Source organism: Eublepharis macularius, chromosome 3 (assembly GCF_028583425.1).
Source record: "Eublepharis macularius isolate TG4126 chromosome 3, MPM_Emac_v1.0, whole genome shotgun sequence".
Taxonomy (NCBI): Eukaryota; Metazoa; Chordata; class Lepidosauria; order Squamata; family Eublepharidae; genus Eublepharis; species Eublepharis macularius.
In genome coordinates, this window is record NC_072792.1 from 142,020,696 (window position 1) to 142,045,923 (window position 25,228).

The window sequence follows — 25,228 nt, forward strand, 5'->3', positions numbered from 1 at the left end:
GTCATCAAAGTATTACCTCAGCACTCAGCTTCTGTATCTGAGTCTGTATCTGTATCTTAATTCCAAATTTGTGCTTGGTCTCAAAGATTACTTGAAAGCATGAACGCCTCCCCACCCCCTGCCAGGTTTCCATCTCTGAGCACTGTAACCTCAAAATTAATTTGAAAGTGTCTTTCTTTTCCTTTGAAGTTGTTAAATTCCCTTTTACAGAAAACACAGTGTACTCTTAACAGGTTCTAACATTTTGTTTTCAGCTCCATTCAAGCTCCCAAGTGGTGAAACAACTGAAAGCCCACATTTGAGAACTGGTAATGAATCTGTTGTTGTTTCACTTGAATTAATTCAATATTTTGAGTTTGTTATGCAGCCTCATAACTTCAACCATGCATGTTTGCTTTAATGATACATACATCTCAAAGAACGGGGTTGTTAAGAGCAATGGCCTCAAAGGATTAAAAATGGTAAGAAATGATATTACCAAGGCTATAGAATCAGTAGTTTATAGCACAGGCTGGTAAATATAGCTCCAGAGAACTAGCAGGCTGAAACAGTGCATGGCTGAACTGAAATTATGCCAAAATTGTTACAACTAGAGATGGGCACGATTGGCATTACGATGTGAAAAAAACTCCGATAATGGCGTTCGCGCCATCGGGACCCAGCTAATCGGTACTGTCCACGGCAACCGATCCAGCTGTCGGGGGTTTGCTTGTGCGGGGCTTGATCGGATCGATCGGTTTCCGTTCGGGATTGCAGACACTCAGGCGCCAGGAATCAATTCCCCTGGCAATGGAGCCAGGGGAATGCCTGAGCTGTGTTTGCCCTCCATCTGTCGCCCTGGAAATACAAATGGAAGCCCAGCTTTCCTTGATCAGCAGGGCTTCCTTCCAACCACGAAGCAGCTGGCATCGCATCACCATTTGTGAGAAGAGAGGGGAGGGAGGGGGAAGGGGGTGTTCTGTAGCCACAGGCACTCCAAATGTTTTTTGCTTTTTAAAAAAACGGGGCTTTGTAGGAGGAATGGCTGTTTTTCTGTCTGTCACTCTCTGTTTTTAACCTGCTTTTAAAACACTGTATTTTGTGGGAAAACCTCATTCACGGCTGTGTGTGTGTGTTTAAAAGGGAGTGGGTAAAAGCTGGATCCAGATGCTTTTAAACGGATCCTCATGAATTCATATGATTTTTATATTGAAACAAAACAAAACAAAAAGGCTGTCATATTATAGATCATGTCCTAGTCTACAGACAGCAACAAAACAATCATGCATCCACTAATCCGTGGTGCTGCCATGGCACAAAAACATGCTTAAAAAGCACGGATCCACATGGATCCTCTTGATTTTAAGTGGGGCTACCCAAAATCCACCACACAATCACAGACCATGTCTGTTGCCACAAATGGGACCAAAAAATTCAGCCATCCACTACTTCATGGAACCGCCACGGCGCAAAAATACGGTTTAAAAGCACGGATCCGCATGGATCCTCTAGGTTTTTACATGACACCACCCAAAATCCACCATACAATCCCAGATCATGTCCATTGCCACAAATGGGACCAAAAAAATCATTCATCCACCACTTTGTGGCAGTGCCACGGCACAAAAACATGGTTCAAAAGCACAGATCCTCATGGATCCTCTTGATTTTTACATGGGGCCACCAAAAATCCAGTATACTGTCCCAGATCATGTCCGATGCCACAAACAGGACCAAAAGATCTAAAATATGACAGCCTTTTTGTCATATTTTATGACAAAAAATATGACAGCCTTTTTGTTTTGTTTCAATATAAAAATCATATGAATTCATGAGGATCCATGTCTCAGATTCATGTTTTTTCACCGTGGCAGCGCCAAATATTTTTGGATCTGTGTTTTTTATATTTCAGTCTGTGGACCTGGCTGTGATATGTGATTTGATGTTTCATTTGTGTTTTTCCTATTTAAAAAACCATAGGATCCGTGTGGATCCTGGTTTTACTTTCTTCTTGTTTAAAATATGCTTTTGGAAGACTGGCTGCTTGCTTTTAAAACTTTTAAAACTGGGTGGGGAGGAATGGAGGATTCTAAGCCTTCTATTTTTGTAAAAGCTGGCTGAAACATGTTGATGGGGTCTCTCTCTCTCTCTCTCTATTTGGAGAGGCAGGGACGAGTTAAAAACTTCCCCCCCTCTGCTCTAACTGCGTGAGTGTGTGTGAAAACGTCCCCTCCCTGAGGGGAGGCAGCTCGTCGCCGGGTTAAAAACTCCCCCCCCTGCTCTAAGTGTGTGTGTGTGTGTGTGTGTGTGTGTGTGTGAGTGAGTGAGAGAGAGAGAGAGAGAACATCCCCTCCCTGAGGGGAGGCGGCTCGTCGCCTCCCCGATCCCCAATCCCAGATTGGAAACAGGACTTGTTCGGTGTGGATCGGTGATCTGGGGTCGTCGCCAGCGCGGATCCACGAACAGCTTGATCGGTATTTTTTTTGGATCGTGCCCACCTCTAGTTACAACATTTAGAGGTGGCAAAGTGAAAGAGTGGAAGCAGAGCATGATTTTCCCTTCACTTTCACCTAATGTGCTCATCTGGTTAGTGGTGTGGGAGCAACAGTCATGCTATCTGATGTGTGCAAAGTAGGGCTGCCAGGTTCGGGTTCGGGTTCTCAATTTTGCCCCCCCCCCCACGGCCACTTACCTGATTGGTGGGGGGAAAGGCTCAGGGAACAAGCCCAGTAGGCAAAAAAGTCTCCTGGGCCAGCTTGTGGCAGGCACACACACACCGACCACGACAATGTCACTTTCTTAAGTGACATCATCATGCCCATTGGTGGGCATGCTCCTGCTCTTCACAGGGACCCCAACTGGCCTGCTGGGAGAGCACATATGCAAAACACACAGGCAAGAAAACACCCCCCAGTAAGTGCCAGGTCTGCCCCTGCCCCGCCAGGAGGGTAAGGAGACCAGGCAACGCTAATGGGAAACAGGACATTTTATCTTTAGTAGGCTTTGTTCTTGTAGCTGTTGATTGGTTTTTTCTGAATCAGAAAGTCCTTTAGACTTGATGGAAATCACGTTTTTGTGTCGTAGAGGCTCTATGGGGCTACAGAATAATTTTAATCCATGTCAGATCACATAGTATTTACACCAGTAGCCCAACTTCCATGGAAATGCAGTTCTTGCTCAAGTACTTATTGTGTGATCCTGTAGCAAATCCATGAGCAAAGAAAGTTCAGAAGTTTTGTCAGCCATGTGATGCCCTGACTGTGTGGAAGTGATTTTCAGAAGCAACCAAACCATTGCGCAGATACTTGGATTGAGATAAAGATTGCTTGTTGACTGGGAAAGGTTTTGATCCAGTTGAATTCCATTTGGAATCTTACCTAAATGCCTACTGCAAGTTATATCAGATGCCTTTTTACATATTAGAAAGTTGTGTGACAAACTTCAGGTTGTGATGCTGTCATTTGTTTGCTCTATTATGTCAAAATAAATTGTGTTGGTGGGGAACAGCTGAGAAAGAGAGAATGGGTTTGTAATGATTTCAAGTAAATGGGTGCATGTGTCTTTGAATGCTTGGTTTGAGCTAGTGAAGAGTGGGGGTGAGAGAGGGATGAGTGAGTGATATGATTGGTTGATGACTGAGAGTGTGGGCGGAGTGAATGCAGTTTAGACTGACAGTGCAGGGAGAAAGGTTTCAGTCAGAAGAAAGCAGGCTAGTTGTGTGCTGCCTGAGTATACTGAAGTATTTATGACAGAAATATAACCTGTGTGGAACCTGAACTGAGCATGTTTGTGAAAGGACACTCAGTCAGGGAAAGAGAGGCCAGCTGTGTGCTGCCTGAGCAGGTTTAATATTTCTGTGAATGAGAGTCAGAGAAAGAGAGGCTAGCTGTGTGCTGCCTATATTTGAAGTATTTGTGAGAGAACTATTGAGTCTAGTGAAGGAGGCTAACTGTGTGTGAAGCCTTAGATCTGTGTGAATGGGTTTATAGGAAGTAACTTTAAGAACTAAGAACTACTTTTATGAAACCAATATGCTTCTTGAAAAATAAACATTTATTTTGTTTTGTTATATTCCAGTGTCGCTGTCATTGCTATATCCCATTCATATCCTCAGGGCCACATAGAACCACGAAGGAGCCTGACGCTTAAACACGTTACCAAAGGGGAACTTTAAATAAAAGGGGAAATTTAAATTAAATATTTTGGAATAATATACTCCTGGAGGCAGCAAACTACCCAGAGGGTGTAAGGGGAAGATTAAAAGAAAAATCTACCCCCCAAAAAGTACAGGTCATAACAGGGTTGCATAAGTCCATCTGCTGAATTCATGGCAGAGCAGGTCAGCACTATAATTAGTATCACCACTGATGCAATAACCAAAGTGAACTAATCACACTGAGGTTCTCTGAGCTTTGTGTATGTGGCATGATGTCTAGAGAAATGTTTTAGTCATGAAACTGTTGTGATTTTTGGGTAACTGCTTTGTTAGCAGAAACTATGGTTTTTCTATCAATTATTTTTCAACTCTCATCATCTAGCTTATGTTAGAAATGATCCATGCCTGTTTCTTCTGCAGTCGTGACATCTGGAGCCTTCTGAAAAAGGTTATTGTTAATAAAATGTTAATTTTATATCCTTTGAAATTAAACGTCTTTTTGTTTTCTCTCTATCAGCATCGCATAAAGTGTATCTCACAACTGCAAAACCCAAGATGATGGATAAGTCACAGGCCAGACCTGGTAATACACGAGTCTTTTCATGTATTATTTTAAGTTATCTTGATATCTTAATTACTAGATTATAATTAATATCATTAGGAGAGCTAAGGTGTCTAAAGGAGGCATTAATTCACTTTGGCCGACATGCTTCCTTTAAAGTCTCTCAACACTCGTGAGTCCTGACTGTACTTTTTCCATTGTCTGTGTGTACTGAAGCTAGGGAGCGATTTGCCCAACCCCTGGGAAGTCATTCTAGCAGCCATGTTGTCCTGCTGTTGCTCAGCCACGCATGCCACACCCTGAGTTAGACCATTGGCCCATCTAGCTCATCCTTATCCACTCTGACGGCCAGATGCTCTCTAGGGTCAGAGGCAAAGGAAGTTTTGAGGGATCAGTCTTGGGACCCTCTGAATGCAACTATTGGTGATCCATGACCCCTCCCTAAAAGTGCTGCTTCCTCTCCGCACCAGCAGAGATTACAGCGGGATTTGAACCAATGTTGATATGAGCTTACTTACTTATTTTCACTTGTGTAATATTAGTTGCTTGAGCATTTACTCTTGTTTTGATGCAATTCAGTGAAAAACACTGAAGTATAATAATAATAGCATTTGATTTATATACCATCCTTCAGGACAACATAATACCCACTCAGAACAGTTTACAAAGTATGTTATTATTATTCCCAAAGCAATCACCCTCTGAGGTGAGTGGGGCTGAGAAATTCTCCGAGAGTGCTATGACTGACCCAAGGTCATCCAGCTGGCTTCAAGCGGAGGAGTGGGGAATCAAACCTGGCTCTCTAGATTAGAGTCTTGCCGCTCTTAAACACTACATCAAACTGGCTCACATGTCGAAAGGTGTAATGTATAATGAAAATGATGTCACACAATTTCTCCTTACCTATTTCCAGAACTTTTTTGTGGTGGTACTCACCAGTACTGGAGAGCTCTCCCAGTTCTGAGGGCGGGGGAGGGGGGTGGAAATGGTGGAAATTGGTTTAACCAATATGAGTACCAGTACTCTTTTTTTTATAACAAAAAAGAACTTCCTGTTTCTGAGTTGGTCCAGATAATATCCTAGGCCACTTCCACAATGCTTGATCTCAGCGTTAACCTTTCAGTTTGTTTTAAAAAATAATCAGTACCCCAAATAAATCTCTACCATTGCTTTCTTCTGATTTTAATGACTTTAGCAATTTGATATTCTTTTCTTTTTAGTTATACATAAAACAACACCAGCTCCTGGGAGAACAAGAACATCTGGCAGGTTGATATGGGGTGAGGCATCAATATATACAGAATTTATTTTTAACTACTTAAACTTATGATTTTGTGTTCAGGCAAGAGCAAGACATTCTATAATAGTTGGATTTTTACTAGGCTTTCTTGTTTATTATTTGTTGCGTATTCAAATGTGTTTGGTGTTTTGATTGTGTGTAATTATACCCTTGCCTTGGTTATAGGATAAGCTATTTTTAATCAAATGAATAGTAGGAATTACTGGTTTTACAGATAAGAATTAATGCTTGACTGCATTGTCTCAATTAGTAGAACATTATATTCACTTTTTAATATAAACTTGAAAGGAACTGATTATTGGGTATTGCTTCCACATAAATAAACTTAGGATCTGGAGGTAGGAAATCTATGATCTTACTATGGCATTTTGTGTCACGTATAAAGAATGTTCAAGAAGGTACTCATATTCTGTCTCACACACTTTTATAGAAGCCTCTGTTATTTCATATAGTAGTCAATGACATAATACTACTCCATGAGTACTGAGCTTTGCATTGATTGTGTGCAGTCAAATTGCCATGTAGAGGGGGAAGTGGGATCAGGCCTGCTGTCTTCAGTCACTTCTTCTACACAAAATCAAAGGACTCACGGCTTACTGGTAGGACACAGATCCAGTGTTCAGCACCTCCAGTTCCAAGATCTCAGGCAGCATGTGCAGAGAGAGACTTTTTGGTCTGAAACCCTGGACAGTTAATGCTAATTACATTAGACAGTACTGGACTAGATGAGTATATGACTCAGTATAAGAAAACTTCATATATGTCCCTAGGAACAGATAACCCATAGCCTGAATTTTGGGAACTATCACAGGATACAGATCTGAAACACAGAATGTATGAAGATGCATAGAGTAGAGATCTGGGCAGAAAGAATGGTGAATGAATAAAAGTAAGAGAGCAGGGTTAGTGGTTAGACCCCACTCACCCCCCTCCACATGTTCATTACTCTGGATACTACGTCTTTAAGGTGCTATTGGACCCAGATCTTATTGTGTCACCTACAGTAAGGGAGGTAAAATTTAACCTATATGTGTACTCTTTACTGCATTACATTTTTCATTAAACTATTTAAACTTAATTTGTGGATTATTTTCTGAAAGAATTCTAGATAACATTTATTTAAAGGACTAAAATGTGTAGGGGCTAAAGACATTAACAGTGAAATCTTAAGCGGAGTTACTCCAGTCTAAGCCCATTGAAATCAATGGACTTACACAGGAATAACTCCATTTAGGATTTCACTGTAACTTTCCAACTTGTAAAGCTTGCAGCTGCCAACTAATAATGAATGTGTGATTCAGTCTGTAGAAGCAGAAGCTGCCAGCATGCTGTGCCATCACAAACTTCCTAGGTATAGGGTGATTGAGTCTCCATGAGCAGTGAGTTTTCATAAATTGAAGAAAAACAGGTCTGAATCAGACCTCACTGCCTCTTATATTCGCTGTTTTATCACAGCCATGGTGATTAAAGTCGCTTCTGCAGTTAACTGATTGTTTAATTTAAAAAAAATTATGCTCTGCAGCTCTACCAACAGTTTCCAATGTAGTATCCATATAAAACCATCAATTAAAACAGTAAATAATCAGCAAGAACAATCAAAGCAAAAGCAAAAATGTATCATTATATAATCATCATAAAAGTACAGCATATGCACACACACAATGCAATGCACAACCCAGATCTCCTGAAAGCCTTATTGTCATATTATAAACTGTGCCCAGAAGCAAATTGACTATAGGCAATCCGTGCAGTTCTGTGGATGGTGACATATGATACTGATCATTAGTGCCATCAGCGAAATGAGTGTGGTCATAGTAGTTAGAATGCCAGATTAGGAAGACCCGGGTTCACATCCCCTCAGCCGTGAAGCTCCTTGTGTGAATTTGGGCCAGGCACTGTTTCTCAGCCTAACTTACTTCACAGGGATGTCTGAGCTCCTTGGATAGGATATCAATGTGATAAATCAACTGAAACTTCCAAATAGTCTTCTAAGATACGATGAAATAGTCCAATCTGGGTGTGATCAATGTATGCATACTTGTGGCCAGATCCTCCCTCCCTCTCAAAGAAAAGCCACAGATGGTAAACCAAATGAAGCTGAGTGCAGCCCCAGGCACTACGCCACAGCAAAGATTAGAGCCTCTACTGATAGTGAAGGTTTAATAGCATCTCTAAGCTGCTCCTTTAGGGTAGTGCGACCTTGTCCAAAGCAGGGGCCTGTTTAAGCTCAAGAAAGATTATTGACTGACAGCATCTCATTTTTGCCTGGACTAAACTTCACTTGCTTGGCAGTCATCCAGCACATATCTACCTCCAAAACCAGTTTAAAAGATCCATTGGCTCATTTAATTAAAAGAAAAAAGAAAAATAATGCTGAGTGTCAGCTGCATGCTGAAAACACCTCACTCTTGACTCAGTGAGCAGCGTTTCCCAGAAGTTACATGTCGGTGTTGAACAGTATGGGTGGCAAGCTGGAATGTTGTGGGACATTAAAGCACAGGGCCAAGAAGCAATCAGAAATAGATTTAAATGAGTCCATATTCTCATTTGAATTCAAGACAGCTTGAAGTATCATGACCACCTGATGACTGAGCACCTGGTTCAGGTGGGCAATTTGCCACCAGCCAATAGCTATTGAGCTCCATGGTGGGCTTCTTAGAGACAGCCTCATGAGTCATGACCTCCTCCTTCAAGTCAGTTGGGCACACCCCACTGACTGAGGACCCAGGCGGGCATCCCCTCCGGCTTGATGTAGTTAACCATCGAGGACTCCAGGCAACTTGTCTGCATCCTCAAGCTATATTAACTTATCTGTTAACATATACACATGTCAATAAAGACACGCAGGTTCTAAACATGTTTTTCTGAAAGTAAATGTCATTAGAATTATGGTAATTGACTCCACCTAAGTGTGTTTAGGTTTGGTTTCAATTTGGCCATCAATTGAATCTGAAACTAGTATCTGGTCAGTTTAATGTGTAAAAAATGAAAAATTAGCCAAGATTGTGAAGAAAGAATAAAAGATTGTTGTATTCATTTATAGAACTGATAAACAAAGATAAAAATATTGAGAACTGTTATAAACAAAATGAATAAATAGGTCAGGCTGCTTGGATTTTTTTTAACCTTCCAAATTGTGCTGAATAAATAATTCCAGTCTCTGAAATTTCAAAACTGTTTCTGCTTTGTAATTTGGCTGGTGACTTTTATATATTTTGTGTGCGTGTGTGTGATGCTTCCATAATAATCCTTGCCAATTCAAAGGAAATTTTACCATAAAACATTTCACAGGCAAGAAATCCAATTTACCATAAAACAAAACTATTAATGCTGGTCAAGGCATCAAAGAGTTGGACCACTTGGAAGCAATGAAGTTATTATTAGACATGGGCATGAACCAGAAAAAAACCGAACCATGGGGTTCAGGGTTCATGGAGTTTCCACAAACTGGCATGGAACTGGCCCAGTTATGAACCAGTTTGTGGTTTGTGGAGTTTAAAGGGCCCTTTTCTGCCACTTGCAAAGGGCAGGACCCTTTAAACTATCCGCTGGCAGGCGGCAGGGGGGATCCCCCCCCTCGCTGACTGCCAGTTGATAGTTTCAAGGGACTTGCCACTTGCAAGCAGTAGGGTCCTTTAAACAGCCCAACCCCCAGCCCCCCCAGCCCCAGCCTCAGCCCCAGCCCCCCACTTACCTTCCCTCTGATGCTGGGGTGGTGGAGGCATCCTTTGCTGCCTGCGCAGCAGAGGAGAAGGCCAAAAATCCCTTTCTGCTCTTCAAATGGCTGCCATTTGAGGGGCGGAAAAGCCATTTTCAGCTTCCTCTGCTGATCTGCGCACCTGCAGGGCAGCGGAGGAGGAGGAAAGGGGCCCTCTTGCGCTTCAAATGGCAGCCGCAGCTGCCATTTGAGGGGCGGGATGGCCGTTTTCGGCTTCCTCTGCTGCCACGCGGGCCTGCAGGGCAGCAGAGGAGGCCTCCACCACCCCAGCATCAGCTGGAAGGTAAGTGGGGGGCTGTGGCTGGAGCTTGAGAGGGGAGTGAGGAGCTGGGGCTGGGGGGTGAGGGTTGGGGCTGGGGGTGGGGTTGGGCCGTTTAAAGGGCCCTGCCACTTGCAAGCAGCAGGTCCCTTTAAACTATCAGCTGGCAGTCAACGAGGGGGGGGGATCCCTCCCTGCCGCCTGCAAGCTGATAGTTTAAAGGGATTTGCTGCTTGCAAGTGACAGGAAAAGTTTCCCCCAGGGAAATGGCCATTTAAACTGGCCCTTTAATACGAACCAAACGAACCAGTAGTCCAGTTCATGGAAGTTCATGGAAATGAGCTTCCACGAACTCTGGTTCGCAAACCCTGAACCGGGCTGGCTCGTGGGTTTTTTTGGTTCGTATTTAAGTTTGTGCCCATCTCTAGTTATTATAGGATAATAGGAACCAAGCGAATACCTGTGAATATAATAAAGAGTTTTATTTCATGTCTTGTGGTATTTTTTTGTTTGAAGAGCAGAAGAAAATGTAATAATATAATGACACAAATCAATTTTATATTGAGCTAAGGTTCAAGCATCAACCACAGGCTGAAAAACTAGGAAATGCAAGTTAAGCTGAAAGACTGAGATGTATCATTATTGTTCAATACAGAGGAAAATATATCATGTCCCTCCTTAGTGACAAGGTCTGACTGTCCTTTCTTCATAGGAAAAGTGCTCTGACCTTAATAATTTTGGCTATCCTTTTCTGTACTTTTTCCCAACTCTGTAATATCTTTTTGAGATACGGTGACCAAATGAGGCCACAAAATATTGGCCATTTTATTTTCTGTCCATTTCCTAATAATCCACAGCATGCCCTTTTCACCATTTCTACATACTAAGTTAACATTTTTATCATGCTATCCACTACAACTCCCAAATCTCTTTCCATCTCAGTCTCAGCCAGTTCAAATCACATTGGCATATATTTGAAATTAAGGTTTTTACCTCAGTGTACATAACCTTACATTTACTTGCATTGAATTTAATTTGCCATGCTGTTGCCACTCACCCAATTTAGAGCGATCCTTCTGGAGTGCTTTACAATCCATCTTGGTTTTCACCATCCTGAATAATCTGGTATCATCTGCAATCTTGCCTACCTCACTGCTCACCCCCAATTCCAAAATTCTAAAATATATATGAAGAAATGAAATAGCACAGGTCCCAATACTCATCCTTTAGAACTTTGTTCATATCCCCAAGTCTGTTTCTGTTGGGCTAATCAACTCGGTTTGTGTTGGTTTGTTTGCTTGCCTGCTTCATTTATACCCTACCTTTCTCCCTAATCACACATTCTGTCAGGTCTGTTGCCCACAGTCCCTCCATCTTTGAACACTTTGCAATCATTCCCCTGTGTGTGCGTGCGTGCGTGCACGCGCGCGCGCCTGGGAAGGCAGCACTCTTATCTCGGATGACTCACCACAGCAGTCTTGGGACGGTTCGGTCCAACTCTCCCACTGACTATGCCCAGCTGGTTGGGCACTGAGGGTGGGGGGCTTACAGGGAGGGACTGGAACTCTGTAGCAAGCATTCCATACATCATTCTCAACAAGAGTTCTGTGTACAGCCAGACGCTTTTAATTGCTTCTGTGTAACCTATGGACATATATACACTTTAGTTATGATTTCTCAATAAAAAACCTTGACTCAAGAGAGCTTGGATTTCTTGCTGCAAGGGGTGAGTCAGCTTCAACGAATCCTGTTTTCCATAGACTGACACATTCACTACAATGCTCCTATGCAGATAATTTACTCTTTCTTATTTCACAGATGACATATTAACAGATCAGGATATTACCAGGCTTTTTAGTACAAGCTCTAGTACAAGAACTGACTTACCAGCAGATTCTACGGTTGCAAAGAAAAAAACAGACTCCGGTAAGATTGGTTTCTGATTAAGCATAAAATTACATTTTTGTTCGTGATTTCCTTTTCTTTCTTTTTTTGGAAACCATTTTAAATTTAAACCAAATTTTGAGACCCATTAAAACTGTGGCACTAGTAGAGAATGCATTCAATGGGTGCAAAGGGTATGCCACAAAATGGCAATGCTGAGGAGCATTTGAACCATGACTAACTCCACTGAACTTTCAGGATGAGGTAGGCTAAAAAGCTAAATAAGCACAAATTGATATTATCTGTTTCCCTGGCAACCTCTTTCTCAGAAGGAACATGCATACAAATTTCATCATGTTCTTATATGGACAGAGCACAAGGCAGATTAACATGCTAGACTTGTATATCCCCTGCCCAGGGCTTTTTTTCAGCAGGAACGCAGTGGAACGGAGTTCCAGCACCTCTTGAAACTGGTCACATGGTCGGTGGCCCCGCCCCCTGATCTCCAGACAGAGGAGAGTTTAGATTGCCCTCCACACCACGGGCGCGGAGGGCAATCTAAACTCTCCTCTGTCTGGAGATCAGGGGGCAGGGCCACCGACCATGTGACCATTTTCGCCGAGGGCAATTTAAACTTTAAAAAACTCCCCCCTTGTTCCAGCTGACCCAAAGTGATGTCATTGTGTGGTTCTGAGTTCCACCACCTCTTTTCCCAGAAAAAAAAGCCCTGCCCCTGCCATATTAAAAGACAACAAAGTCTAAAGTGTCACTGTTGTTGCATTCATTATATCACACACTGAAGCACTTCCAAAATGTAGGTTCAATGACTTGGATCCTCTTGCACTAATGTTTCCATTTGGGCAAGGATTCATTGAAAACCGCTGATCTTGTGCAAATGGAAGTGCTAGCGCAAGAAGAAGCACTCTCTGTGACAGACTATCTTGTTCAGACAAAACTCATTCATGGGATCCAAGTCTTCGTATTCTAGTAGAAATTTTTACTGAATAAATTAGCCCACTCCCAAGTTTTGTTCAATTGCAAGTCAGACTCTTGAGGTTTAGTGAGACTGAGAGCTGAACACGATGAGAATCCTGAAACAAGGAGGACACATGTTGGTTTCTCACAAGTTTCCATGGGGAATGTAATGAGAAAAACCCTCTGTTAGGGAGAAGAGAGAGAGAGAATCCCTCTTCTCCCTGGCAGAGGTTCTTTCTCTAGGCATCTAGTCGGGAGCCAAGCACACCGCCACCCGTGGTGAGAGGGAGCTGAGCAAGCTGGCAGCAGCAAGAGGGAGCATACTCCCCTTGCTCCCCTAAGTGCACTCGGCAGCCAGAGGGGGCTGAGTGCGCCAGTGGGAGAGAGGGAGCCAAGCAGACAAGACAAGATGCCTAGAAAAAGAACATGGCAGAGGTTCTTTCTCACTACACTTCCCGTGGAAACTTGTGAGAAACCAACACGTGTCCTCCTCATGTCGGTCATCGCGCCTAGTTTGGCTCTGACTGAGGTAAGAGTGCATAGGATTGGCATTCTAATTGTTCTTTTTTATTTGGGACTGTGCATGTTTCTATTTAAAGGGATGTTTATATGATATTAATTTGCAGTCCTGACAGTGGACCTTACTACTCAGTGCTGCTCTGGCATTTCTTTTTACAGAAATTTAATTCAAGTAACCATACAATTTATCTGAAGCTATACATGACCACATTGTTATACTGATATTTTAAAATACTTTATCCTTTGAATGCTATCTTGTACTAATAAACGATGGAAAGGATGCGTGGAAAGAAAGTCTATAAACTTTATGCTCATGTGGAATATGCTCATATAGAATCTGCTATACCAGAAAGTGGTATTAGGGGTGTGCAGTTTGGTTCAGAATTCAGATTAAAATACCAGATTTTGTCTGGTTCAGTAAAATCTGGGTATTCTGAATCAAGACCCAGATAGTCAGAATTTGGCCATTGTTTTCTATATGAAAATTACTCGGGGGCGGGGGGAGCTATCCAGTGGACTGGAGGTTGTTTTTCAACCAAACTTCACCACATTTGGAGGGGTGTGATTCTCTGGTATGAAGTTGGTCCCCATGCTTTATTTTGGTTCTTTGGTGATTCCATGCCCTTGCTTCATTTTGCTTCTGTTGAGATAAGTTGCAACAGGATTCCTTGCTACAGTTTGGTTTGAGTGGAATAGAGGTGATCCTCTGATGTGATGTTGATCCCCTTGCTTCACTTTGGTTCTGTTGGGCTTTCTCTAGGATGAGCTCAGTTTGTTCAAGGGCCCATAGAACTGGTCCCCAGGGTCCAATCTTCATGAAATTTGAGGAGTTTTTAGAAAATAGTCAGGGGTAGGTCTCCTGAAAAATTGGTGAATTTTGCTTGAAAAATGCTACCCCCATTCCCCCCCCCCGGATAATCCCCATAGGGCATAACGAAGAGAGGATTGGGGCACCTTCTTTGGGAAATTCCATTTTTTTCTCAGATTCATTTAAAAAATTCAAATTGACCAATTTGGGGGGGGGGAGTCACACTGCTAAGTGGGATTTGCTGTGCAATCCTAAAGTCCCATCTGGCACCTGTGGCTGCATGTCAGTATAAATGCAGCACCAGTCGTCTGCTTCCTAAGGACTTTTGCAAGAGAACTGGGCCAGCCAGCCAAGCCCAGCAAGATGCAGCCAGGGGTGAATGTGCCATCATTGCCCAGGCAACACTGCCAGGATTGATCAAGCGCAGAGCAGCAGCAGTTGACAGCACCGTGAGTGGCAGGGGAAGGCATAGCCAGTCCCAGGCCATGTATCCTGCCCTTAGCTGCCATACCCCCACCCCACAGGGAGAGACTCCCATGATCAGGCTTGTTGCACCCCAACAGATATGCCTGCCAAGGGAAGAGGCCCTCCCTGAGGGGTGGGACACTAACAGTGCAGACAGGTTGTTCGCCCACCCACACAAGTCCAACCCCATTCCCAACAAGGGACAGGCTTGCAGCGGAAACCCCGCTTGCTCGCAAACACCACCACTGCTGCTGTTCCAAGGAAGATGCACCCCTTGCCTGATCAGCACTTGGGATCAGCCTCCAGGTCCCAAAGATGGGGGGGGTCTCCAATGAATGACAGGAATGGCCATTGGAAACCATGCAAGAGGCCAGAAGGCCCATTGAAGGTGATGGGAGGGACATGCGCCCTCAGACCTGCGGTGGCTCCATTTGAACCCATCACTGTGTCACAAAGATGTGAGAAGAAAGTGGGTTGGACCTCAAGAGCCATGCTCTGGTTCTGGGGCAATGCCCCCAGAGTGGACTGACGGCCTGCAGGACCAGAGAAACTGCTCTGGGGACTGTTGGCCACACGCATTTCACTCCAGATTTCCCAAATCCATCTCTGCCTCTGCAAACAGGGAAACGGAGGGTGGTCCATCCTCCTGGAGAAGGAGCCCCAGAGATCCCAAGCTGTTGCTCCACATCCCCCACCTCCTGGCAGCAATCCCCTATTCCCCCACATGCAGCAGTTACCTGCCTGGCTTATCAGATGCCAGCAGCTCTGTCTGTCAGAGAATGAAAGCCCCAACCCAGTCTGCCACATTCTGTGAGGGTTCCATGGGCAGCTCCATTGGCACAGGTGCAGCCCACAGGCAGATGAAGTATGCCCCTCCAGCAAGAAATCACTCCTCATCTGCCTCAGAATGGTCTGATCCTGTGAGGGAGACAGTTGAGGGGCTGAGCATGCACCACTAACAGGAAGTTACAAAAACCAAGTCATACCAACCGGCAGTGGCACTTCTTCCTCTTCTGGGGGGGGGGGGCAGCAGCTGAGGGAGTCTGACCAGAGCCCCTGATTGGGTAGCTGGTGCCCCCCACCCACTAGCTGCATCAAGAGCAGTTGTCTGACCACTGCCTCCATGACAGACAAGCACTGCCACCCTCCCCCCCACCAGTGAGGCTCACCTGCAGAGGCTGGCATTTGGGGGGGTTCAGGAGAGGGGGCAGCTGGCACAAATCAGTGAGCCAGGGTAGCCGCCACCCCAGCCCCTTCTTACCTGTCAGTGCTCCCTCACCCCTTCCTGAGCCAGGACTCTGGAGTCAGATAACCTGCAGGGGGACTTGGGCGATTATTGTTAGCCAGACATTCTGGACTTTACTCTTCTTCCCTTGAGCGAGTGCAAAGTGCTCCCTGTTTTCTGCCAAATCCCCCCAGTGTACTTGTGGCCTGGGGCACCCACAATGAGCACCCACTCTTCTGCCTCGCAGTAAGTCCCCGTGGCAAGGGGCTGCTGGGCAGAGCCTCTGGCCACCTCCCCACTTACCTGGGTTCATGGGTGGCCCAACCAGAGTTTTTGTAGGGTTCCTGGGCTGCTAATTGGGCATGTGAAGGGGGGCTCACCCACCACAGGGATGCACGTGGATTGGTCCCCACAGTAGTTGCCATCCTATGCTCCATTGGGCCTTGTGGGCAGATAAAGAGTAGGTTGGGTGGGTGGGAAGTAGAGAAGGATGCAGGGAGAGGTGATGATATAGGAGTTGCTAGGAGGAGGGAAAGAGGAAGGGGATACAGGGGGAAATGACGTGCCCTACACAAGTGTTTGTGGGTTCCCCACCATGCAACTGGACCTGGCCAGGCAGCTGACATCACACAACTGAACCTGGCTCACTGGTGAACTCCATGGTTTTTCTGGACAGAAGCTGAGGGAAAGCTGACGACAGAGAGGCAAAGATAAGTTGACAAGTAGGTAGGAAGGACACAAGGAAAAGGGGAGAGGCTGTGGAGCTTTCAGGAAAGGGGAAAAGAAAATAGTGGAGGATAGAAAAATTAGATGCTCCCCACACATCCTTGTGAGTCCCCCACTTGTATAATCTACTAGCAGGAATGTGACTTGGTGGACAGGCACCTTTATATTTCAAAGTTAAGGCACTGAAATAAAATACTTAGTTGTTTCATTTATTAAGGACAACACAAAGAAATCAGAAATATTATAAAACAGCTCTACTGCTATGTCAAATTCTGTTTTGGTGATCCTCCCAAGACATTGAGAAAAAAAATTGATAGAATCCACAATGAGTCTTCATGTCTTTCTTAAACAGACAAAGAGGAACTTGGCTAACATTGCTTAGTCTTTCTGATGATAGACAAACAGAGGTTGTTTACATGTTTTCCTTGCCAATTGCCCCTGACTGAGGGGGAATTCCATCTTATGGTTTAGGAACAATGGATGGGATCCAAACCTCCAAAACAACCACCAGCTGCAGATTCATGATATATGTAGCCTGGCATGTTCCTTTGGGAGGAAATCTATTGGCCTAAATTTGACTGCTTTGGGATCTCTTCCAGACTTCCAAAACTATTTGCAAGGTTGATTCAGAACTTCAGTGGCCTCACAGCCCCTACATGTTTCTGCCAATGTTTCTCCTGCCTGGCTGCTTCTGCTGTTTTCCATGCTTATGCACATGTAATACATTTATTATGCCACATTTAAAAGCATAGCAGCACCTCTATAGGCATTGTTATATTTGTTAATTTTACATTGGTGCATGATCTTGACAGATGGAGATAAAAGAACATGGTAACAGCAGATATAGGGCAGGAGGAATCAAGCAGGGAAATGTGGTTTCCATGAAACTACTAGAAGCTTCCTCAGTCAAATCCAAGCTCCTAAGATCTGACTGTAGTTACTAGTGCTAATCTCCATAAAAAGCTTTATCAATAGGTAATTGATACATTGTTAAGAATATAAGAAGAACCCTGCTGGATTTGACCAGTAGTCCTTCTAGTCCAGCATCCTGTCTCATACAGTCACCAATCATTTACTATGAAGGACCAATAACAGAGCATAGAGGCCAAGGCCTTCCCCTGATGTTGCCTCCTGGCACTGGTGTTCAGAGGTTTACTACCTCTGAAAAGTGGATGTTCCCTGATAGACCTCTTCTCTATGAATCTGTTCAATACTCTTTTAAAGTTGTCGATGCCTGTGGCCTTCACTATATTCTCTGGCAGCAAATTCCACATTTTAATCACTCATTGAATAAAGAAATACTTCTTTTTGTCTGTACTGAATCTACTGCCCATAAGATTAATCACGTGCCCTTGAATTCAAGTATTTGGAGAGAAAAAGTTCTCATGCACAATTTTATGAGCTGTCATGTACCCTCCTTAATCATCTGTTTTTTAAACTGCTAAGTCCCAATACATTCAGACATTCACCATAGGTACGGTGCCTCAACCTCCTAATCACCTTGCTTGTCCTGTTCTGTACTGCAATGTCCTTTTTGTGATACATTGACTGGAAGTGCACACAGTATTCCAAATGAGTTCACATAGATCTATACAGGAGCATTATAATATTGGCTATTTTATTTTCAGTCCCTTTCCTAATAAAAGAGTTACCTTTTTCACTGTTGTGGCACACTAGGTTGACACTTCCACTGAGCTGGCAACTACAACCCCAAGGTCTCTTTCCCTCTCAGTCTCAGCAAGTTCAGACCCCATTAGCATGTCCTTAAATCTGGGGAAGTTTGTTCCAATGTGCATTGCCTTCTACTTACCTACAGTGAATTTCCTTTGCCACATTGTGGAGGTCTTCCTGGAGCCCTTTAGTCACCCTTGGTTTTCATCATGCTGAGTAATTTTCAGTCAGCTGAAAACTTGGCCATTTCACCGCTCACCTCCATTTCCAAATCATTAATGAACAAATTAAATAGCACCACCCTCAGTACCAATTCTTATGGGACCCCGCTGCTTACTTCCCTCCATTGCAAGAATGTCCATTTATTCCTCCTCTTCACGTCTGGTCATTTAACCCATTTTTAATCCATAAGAGTACCCAACCTCTTGTCTTGCTAAACCTACTCAGGAGTCTTTGGTGAGGTACCTTGTCAAGTTAAGTTAAGCTGTACTTAAGTATAAAATGTCTACCAGGTCACTGTTATCTACACGTCGGTTCATTTTTCTCTAAGAACTCCAAAATGCTGGTGAGACAGGAACTCGCTTTGCAGAAGCCTTGCAGATTTCCCCTCAGCAAGCTTTGTTCCTTTATGTGCCTAATAATTCTGTCTTTGATTACATTTTTTACTAATTTGCCTAAGACATTAGGCTAACTGGCCTATAATTTCCTGGTTCCCCTCTGGACCCTTTTTAGGAAAATGGTCTAAATTGCTGTTCTCCAATCTTCTGGTACCATGGCTGATTGTAGTGGCATTACATATACTGGTTAGTAGATCAACAATTTCACATTTGAGTTGCCATCAGGACCTGGAGGCTTATTTTAATTTCCTCATAGATCTAGAATTTCATCTCTTATCACCTTGATTTAATTCAATTCTTCAGACTCCCTTCCTGAAATTAATGGCTGCAGCCTGACATTGGCTGCACACTTTCCACTACGAACATAAATGCAAAGAATTTGAGCTTCTCTGTCATCTCCCCATCTTCCTTTAACCATCCTTTTAATCCTTGGTCATGGACCGCTGCTTCTCTGGCTAGTTTGCCACTCTGGATATACTTAAAGAAATTGTCATTATTTGTCTTGATGCTTTTAGCAATCTGCTCCTCAAATTGTCTTCTTGCATGCCTAATTATTTAATGCTTCTTTTGCCAGATGCTCTACCCCCTTCTGCTTACCTCATTAGGGCAGAACTTCTAGTTTTAAAGGAAGTGTTTTTGCCATTTATGGCTTCCTTGGTTGGGTCATTAACCATATGTGCATCCTTTTTAGACCTTTTCTAACCTGGGGAATGCATTCTATCTGGGCTTCAATGAGTGTGGTTTTAAATAGCTTCCAAACATCCTCTAAGGATTTGACTCTTTTGTGCTTCCTTTCAGCTTCCTTCTAATTAGTCCTCTCATTTTTGTCAAGTTCCCGCTTTTGAAATCAAGTGTTACTATTTTGGACTTTTAGGAGTAACTTTTCATAGATATAAATGCTGACCTTAATAGCACTGTGGTCATTGTTCCCTATTGGTGCAAAAATATCTGTCTCTCAACAAGTCTTAAGCCCCCTTCAAAGCCATGTTCAGGAGCACTGCCATCTCGGTTGGTTCTGTGACTAACTGTTCCACTGCACAGTTATTTATGATGTCTTGGAATCTCATTTCTACAGCATAACTCCAACACATTTACCCAGTCAATATGAGAGTGGTTGAAGTCACCTAGTATCACAACAAAATAAACTCCCTTATTTCTCCATCTTCATCTTGGGATTAGTATCAAGAGTTTGATTGGGAGAGTGATAGTAAATCCCATTTTTAAGTAGCCCTGAGGGCCCCCCAGGGGAAATGGCCATTTAAACTTTTCCTGCCGCTTGCAAGCGGTAGGTCCCTTTAAACTATCAGCTGGCAGCCGGCAAGGAGGGGGTCCCCCCTCACCAGCTGACAGTTTAAAGAGACCTGCCGCTTGTAAGTGGCAGGGCCCTTTAAACAGCCCAACCCCCAGCCCCAGCCCCAGCCCAACTGAGTTGTCCTGAATTGGGGGCTCCCCAGTTCCTATTGGCTTTCCCCTGGGATTAGTTCAAAATCTGCTCTGCTACCTTTTTGTTTCAAATGCCTACAGTGTGGTTCTCTTTGGGTTCAAGTGATACCCTTCTCTTTTAAACAGGTTCAGCTTGTCCAAGCAAGTTCCCCAGTGCCTAACAAATCTAAATCTTTCCTTCTTGACCACTTTCTCATCTGTGTGTTGAGACCCCTAATGAGTGCCCATCTAGGTGGCCCTACACGTGGAACCAGTAACAATTCTAAAATTGCTACCTTTGAGATCCTAGCCTTTACCTGGCTGCCTGGTGACCTCATTTTTTCCTCTAGGACCACATGTCTACATCAATGTCATTAGTGTCAACATGTGTCATGACCACTGACTTCCCCAGCACTGTCTATCAAGCTGTCTAAAGTGTGATGTCCACAAACTTTGGACCAGGTAGGCAACTCATCATGCAGTCCAAAAGCCCGACATAGACCTTACTGCCTATATTCTAATAATTAAAACACCCACTACCAATATTTGAATCACCCCCCTACCAAAGCCCACCTTCCTGAACCCAGAGGCATATCCTCAGAATGACAGAATGTTGATCTGCCTTCCAAGAAAGAGGTTGCATCTAAGGGATTGTGTCCCTCCTCTTCAGCCTGACATCCTCCAACCTTGAGACTCCCAATCACTATGACAGCAGAACAGCTGTTAGCTCAGGAGATGAACTGTTCAAGGTCCCTGAAGGCCTTGTCCACATACCTCTCTCTGTCCCTCTTCTTCTACAGGCTGGCAACCCCAGGCTCAATAGAATGAACCTGCTCCCTGAGAACCAAGAGCTCCATGCCTCAAGCTTACTCCCACAATGTCTGCCCAGTGGGCAGATAATCATACATGTAGCACTCCCTGCAAAACACTGGATAGCCTCCACTCCTCTACTGGCTTTCGCCCGTCATAACTGCTTAGGTTATTTAAATGTGTTTAAAGGTTGAAATAGGGTGCTTATCTGAATCTGTGCAGATTACTAAAGTTAGAAGGATAATGAAGTACACTGCCTTCCTGGCTAATGTATGTCCTTCTTCACAAAACTCAGACTATAGGGGTTCTCTCTTGCTTCCCCTCAACCTCCCTCATGGAACTTCCAAGCTCAGCTCCCCAGTACAAAAGCACTGCATGCAAACTCCAGGATGCAAACTCCCAGGAAATTTGTGTGCCTTCTTATAGAGCCTGATCTCTAATGAACGCTGTTTTAAATGCTGTATCCATAGAAAACAATGAGCAGTGTGCTCATTTTTTTACCACTTCTTTAGAAAACAATGATCTATCTCTTCTGCCAACAATACTCTATTTTTGAGCAATGTAATATGATATAAAAAGACAATGATTATTCTTAACAGGCTATGAAGCAAACTTTTTTGTGAACTGGCTTAGCTGCCTTGCTGTGCTGTTTTAGTCTAATGCTGGAAGCATGCACATTTTCATGCTGGAAATGTCAACGCTCAAAATAACTCCTTTCAGCTCTTCCCTGTCTGTGTTTTGTGTTCTTTTTGCAGTTCTTATCGCTGAAGCTCATGCCTTAAAATTTTGCTTGAGAAGTGTAGCTATTAGCCATTTTTCTCTTTCTGATTACGTGGTGTGCGGTTCCTCCGCTAACAGTGGTGTCTTGTAACATTATACAGTAGCTACACCACCTGAACCTCCTCGACCACCCTTAGCTCCTGCCAAGCCTACACCAATGCGAAGAAAACCTTTGCCTCCAAACACTGTGACCGGTAAACCTGGGAGTTCAGGTATGTCACTTTTTCAAACACCACTTTAAACACATTTTTGTTCCTTTCTTGTTTATGGCCATAATCCAGAGAGGTTTCTCTGGGTTTGCTCAAAGGCTTACTTTAATCCAATAGAACATTTGTAATTTTTTTAAAGGCTTCTGTATAGGCCTTTAAAGGCTTCTGTATAGGCTTCTGTATAGGCCTTTACAAATATTGTAGGCCGGTATAGACCTACAATATTTGACTATAGTAAAAAATCTCTCTAACATCTAGACAATCAAAATTATATCGTGTCCATGTAAACTGTAGATATCCTAGGGAACAGTGTAAGAAATTTAAAGAATTGCTCACAGGCAATAGCATGGTTGTGGTCCTAAGACCTCGGAATGCAGACAAGGAAAAAGGAATGGTCCGCATATACTACATCAGAACCACAGGATCCCAGCTGTTACCTTTTCATTCTTGGGCACCCAAGATATGCACATCAGCCTGCAAAGGAGTCACTTCTCCGTGATGATGTTCAAAATAGCTGGGCTCTCTTTCTCTGTATGGGAGGGAGAACTTCTCTTTCATAGTTACAGTACAGTAAGCAGTGGAATGTCATAATAGAGAATTGGTTTCTACATTGTTTAGCATTCAATTATTTATTTAAACTATTTATAGCTTACATTTTTAAATTAAAAGAAAGGTTCTTGAGGTAGCCTTGGCTAATGAAGGAAGCTTGGATAATGGCTGTTCCACAGAACTTGTATTAAAATACTAAAATTTACCAAAATATTTTCAGAACTATTTTTCTTTGGATTTTATTTCATATATTTAATCAATAAAATTGCTGATGTGATTTTTGTAGATCTACTTTCTCTTTTTCTAAATGCAAAAATCAATTTACATGCAGAGCAAAAGCTATAGTGAATATTTAGAGGTGAGAAGGGAGAGAGAGCATAAGTTTTTGTTTCTCTTAAGGAAAAGGATTTCAGGGCTCAATATATGAGGCTTTGTCTTTCTCCTTATATTTTTGTTTTTCATAGTTACCTTTTTTCTTTTTTGCATCAGAGAAAGATAATAATTCATTGTAAGGGGGTTAATAGGAGAGTAATTGGACATGTCAATAAAGCTACCATCAACTCCTGCATTTTTATGGCCAGGAAAGAACAGTCATAGAATCACTCCATCATACACACAATGTATGTTCTTTTTACTATGCAGAAAGGTACCTATAGCATCAAATAACAATTTAACTTTATTCAGATTTGCTAAAAGAATAATGTTTGTATACAGATAAGTACCTTTCAACCTTTCCTTGAGGCTTTGTGTTACGAGTTATAGTTGCTTATGGTTTATCTCCCCTATTTGATGGGTGCAAATTAACAGAATGTGAAATTATATTTAAAAAGGAAAATAGATTTCTTTCTTGCCCCAATATAGCTTTAGATGTGCTTTTTAAAAAGGTATTTTAATGACTAGTTGCACGGGCATGGGGATAATGATACGTATTCCCATAAATATTAGAATATACATCCCATAGATAGATTGCAGGCACACTGAAATAAACATTCCAACGCATGTTTGGATGCTTGCAGTTCCTGATGCAGCAAGCGGTAGGAAGTGCAAAAGTCTGCTGATGTCTACAAGTGAATCAGGGCATTTGTGTGTAAAACTTTCATGCATTTGTGTGTAAAACTTTCATTCTTTGGCTTATGCCAAAGTAAACCAAGAAGAAACTAGAAAGTAGCATACAAGTGAGATACATAAAGATTCTTAAGTAAATTCTTCCTTAACCACTACTGGATAATTAATGCTCATCTGAGAATGCCCATAGTTTCTAGAATTAGTCCAAGGAGGTTCTTAAGAAACTGAAGCTCTTCTATGAGCTATGGAACATTTTAGTTAGAATCAAAGCTACATTATTTCCAACTCGAAACTTCAGATTCATTTTTTTCCCCAAGCAGGAAATATTTTGATGCCACGGGGAGTCCCACCTGCCACCGCATCTTCTGTGGCAAAACCGATGAGACCAACAATTCTTGTGAGAACAGGCTCATCAAAAAAGCCTCCTACTGCTTCTTCTTCTCCAGATTACAGTAAGAATTTTAGTGACATATTCAGAGTTTTTACCTGTTTTTGATGGTTTAAAACTGTCAGTCCAATCCATAGTTTAAGTTTCCAGTAGTGCCAATGGCTGTACCGGTGACGTCACACCATTTGAAGTATCAGCAGAGCTGTTGTTGCTTACTCAACTTGCACCAGTCTTCAGAATCCCATCCCATGACAATGGCTATTCAGAGGGAGACCTTAATTTATAGAAGAGGACAGAGTGAACAGGATAGGTGCAATAATCAGGGAAGGGCTGTGTCTGTGGGTGTTAGCTGAATGACTGAAGATGTAAACTTCAGTAATGGGGAAAAGACATTTTTAATGTACCAAGTCCTTTTGCTGTAATGCTTCCAGGTTTTATTTTTACTAGTTCTTCTGCTAGTTTTATTGCAGATTTAAAGTTATATTACAACTTTATATTTTTTTCTACTAGGTTTGTACTACTGTATTTTGGGTTTGAAATTAGAATCACGCATATTATTTTTATTATTATTTGTCTTTCTCTTATTGTCACTAATAATGCTGGCCTTACTTCTGTTTTTATTTATTTTTATTATTCTCATTCTTATTTTTAGCCATATTATTTCACAGATGTTGTAAGCTACCTCAGAAGTATTTTTATTGGGAGTGTGAGATATAAATATTTGCTGTATATAGAGCAGTAGAAGTTAAAATTTGTTGTATGATATTCCATATAAAAGATCCCTCTCCAAGGGTCAAATTCTGGAAGAAAAAACCTAGTTCTATAACATGGAGAGAGAAGCCGCCTGTGCAGAGCATCGCATGAGTGACGCCTGTGATGTCCCTTACACTCATGCACATACCCAATTCCCAGAGCAGTTTTGCATTTTTTTAACCAACCCATTTTATTAATAAAGCAAGGGATTGGAGTGAAAAAGTAAAACGATCTGCTTTAGTTGAGAAAGTATTTCATGAAAAATTATCACAGGACTGAAGCATGTGAGGGGGCAAATCTAATAGCTGAGCCAGCATTCCGTTTGCACTGTGAGGTCTAATTTTCACATTCCAAATGGAATATTTAGTTGGCAACTCAGCTTTGTAAG

General features: G+C 42.7%; 1 protein-coding gene across 1 annotated transcript in view; it reads left to right on the forward strand.

The window, feature by feature from the left end:
* Positions 1–25,228, forward strand: part of ABI3BP (ABI family member 3 binding protein) — a 249,584-nt gene that overhangs the window by 197,451 nt on the left and 26,905 nt on the right. The window contains exons 36-41 of the mRNA XM_054974771.1: positions 255–308; positions 4,653–4,718; positions 5,918–5,977; positions 11,793–11,900; positions 21,978–22,088; positions 24,020–24,151. Coding sequence (XP_054830746.1) covers positions 255–308; positions 4,653–4,718; positions 5,918–5,977; positions 11,793–11,900; positions 21,978–22,088; positions 24,020–24,151 — 531 coding nt within the window. The remainder of the gene's footprint in view (positions 1–254; positions 309–4,652; positions 4,719–5,917; positions 5,978–11,792; positions 11,901–21,977; positions 22,089–24,019; positions 24,152–25,228) is intronic.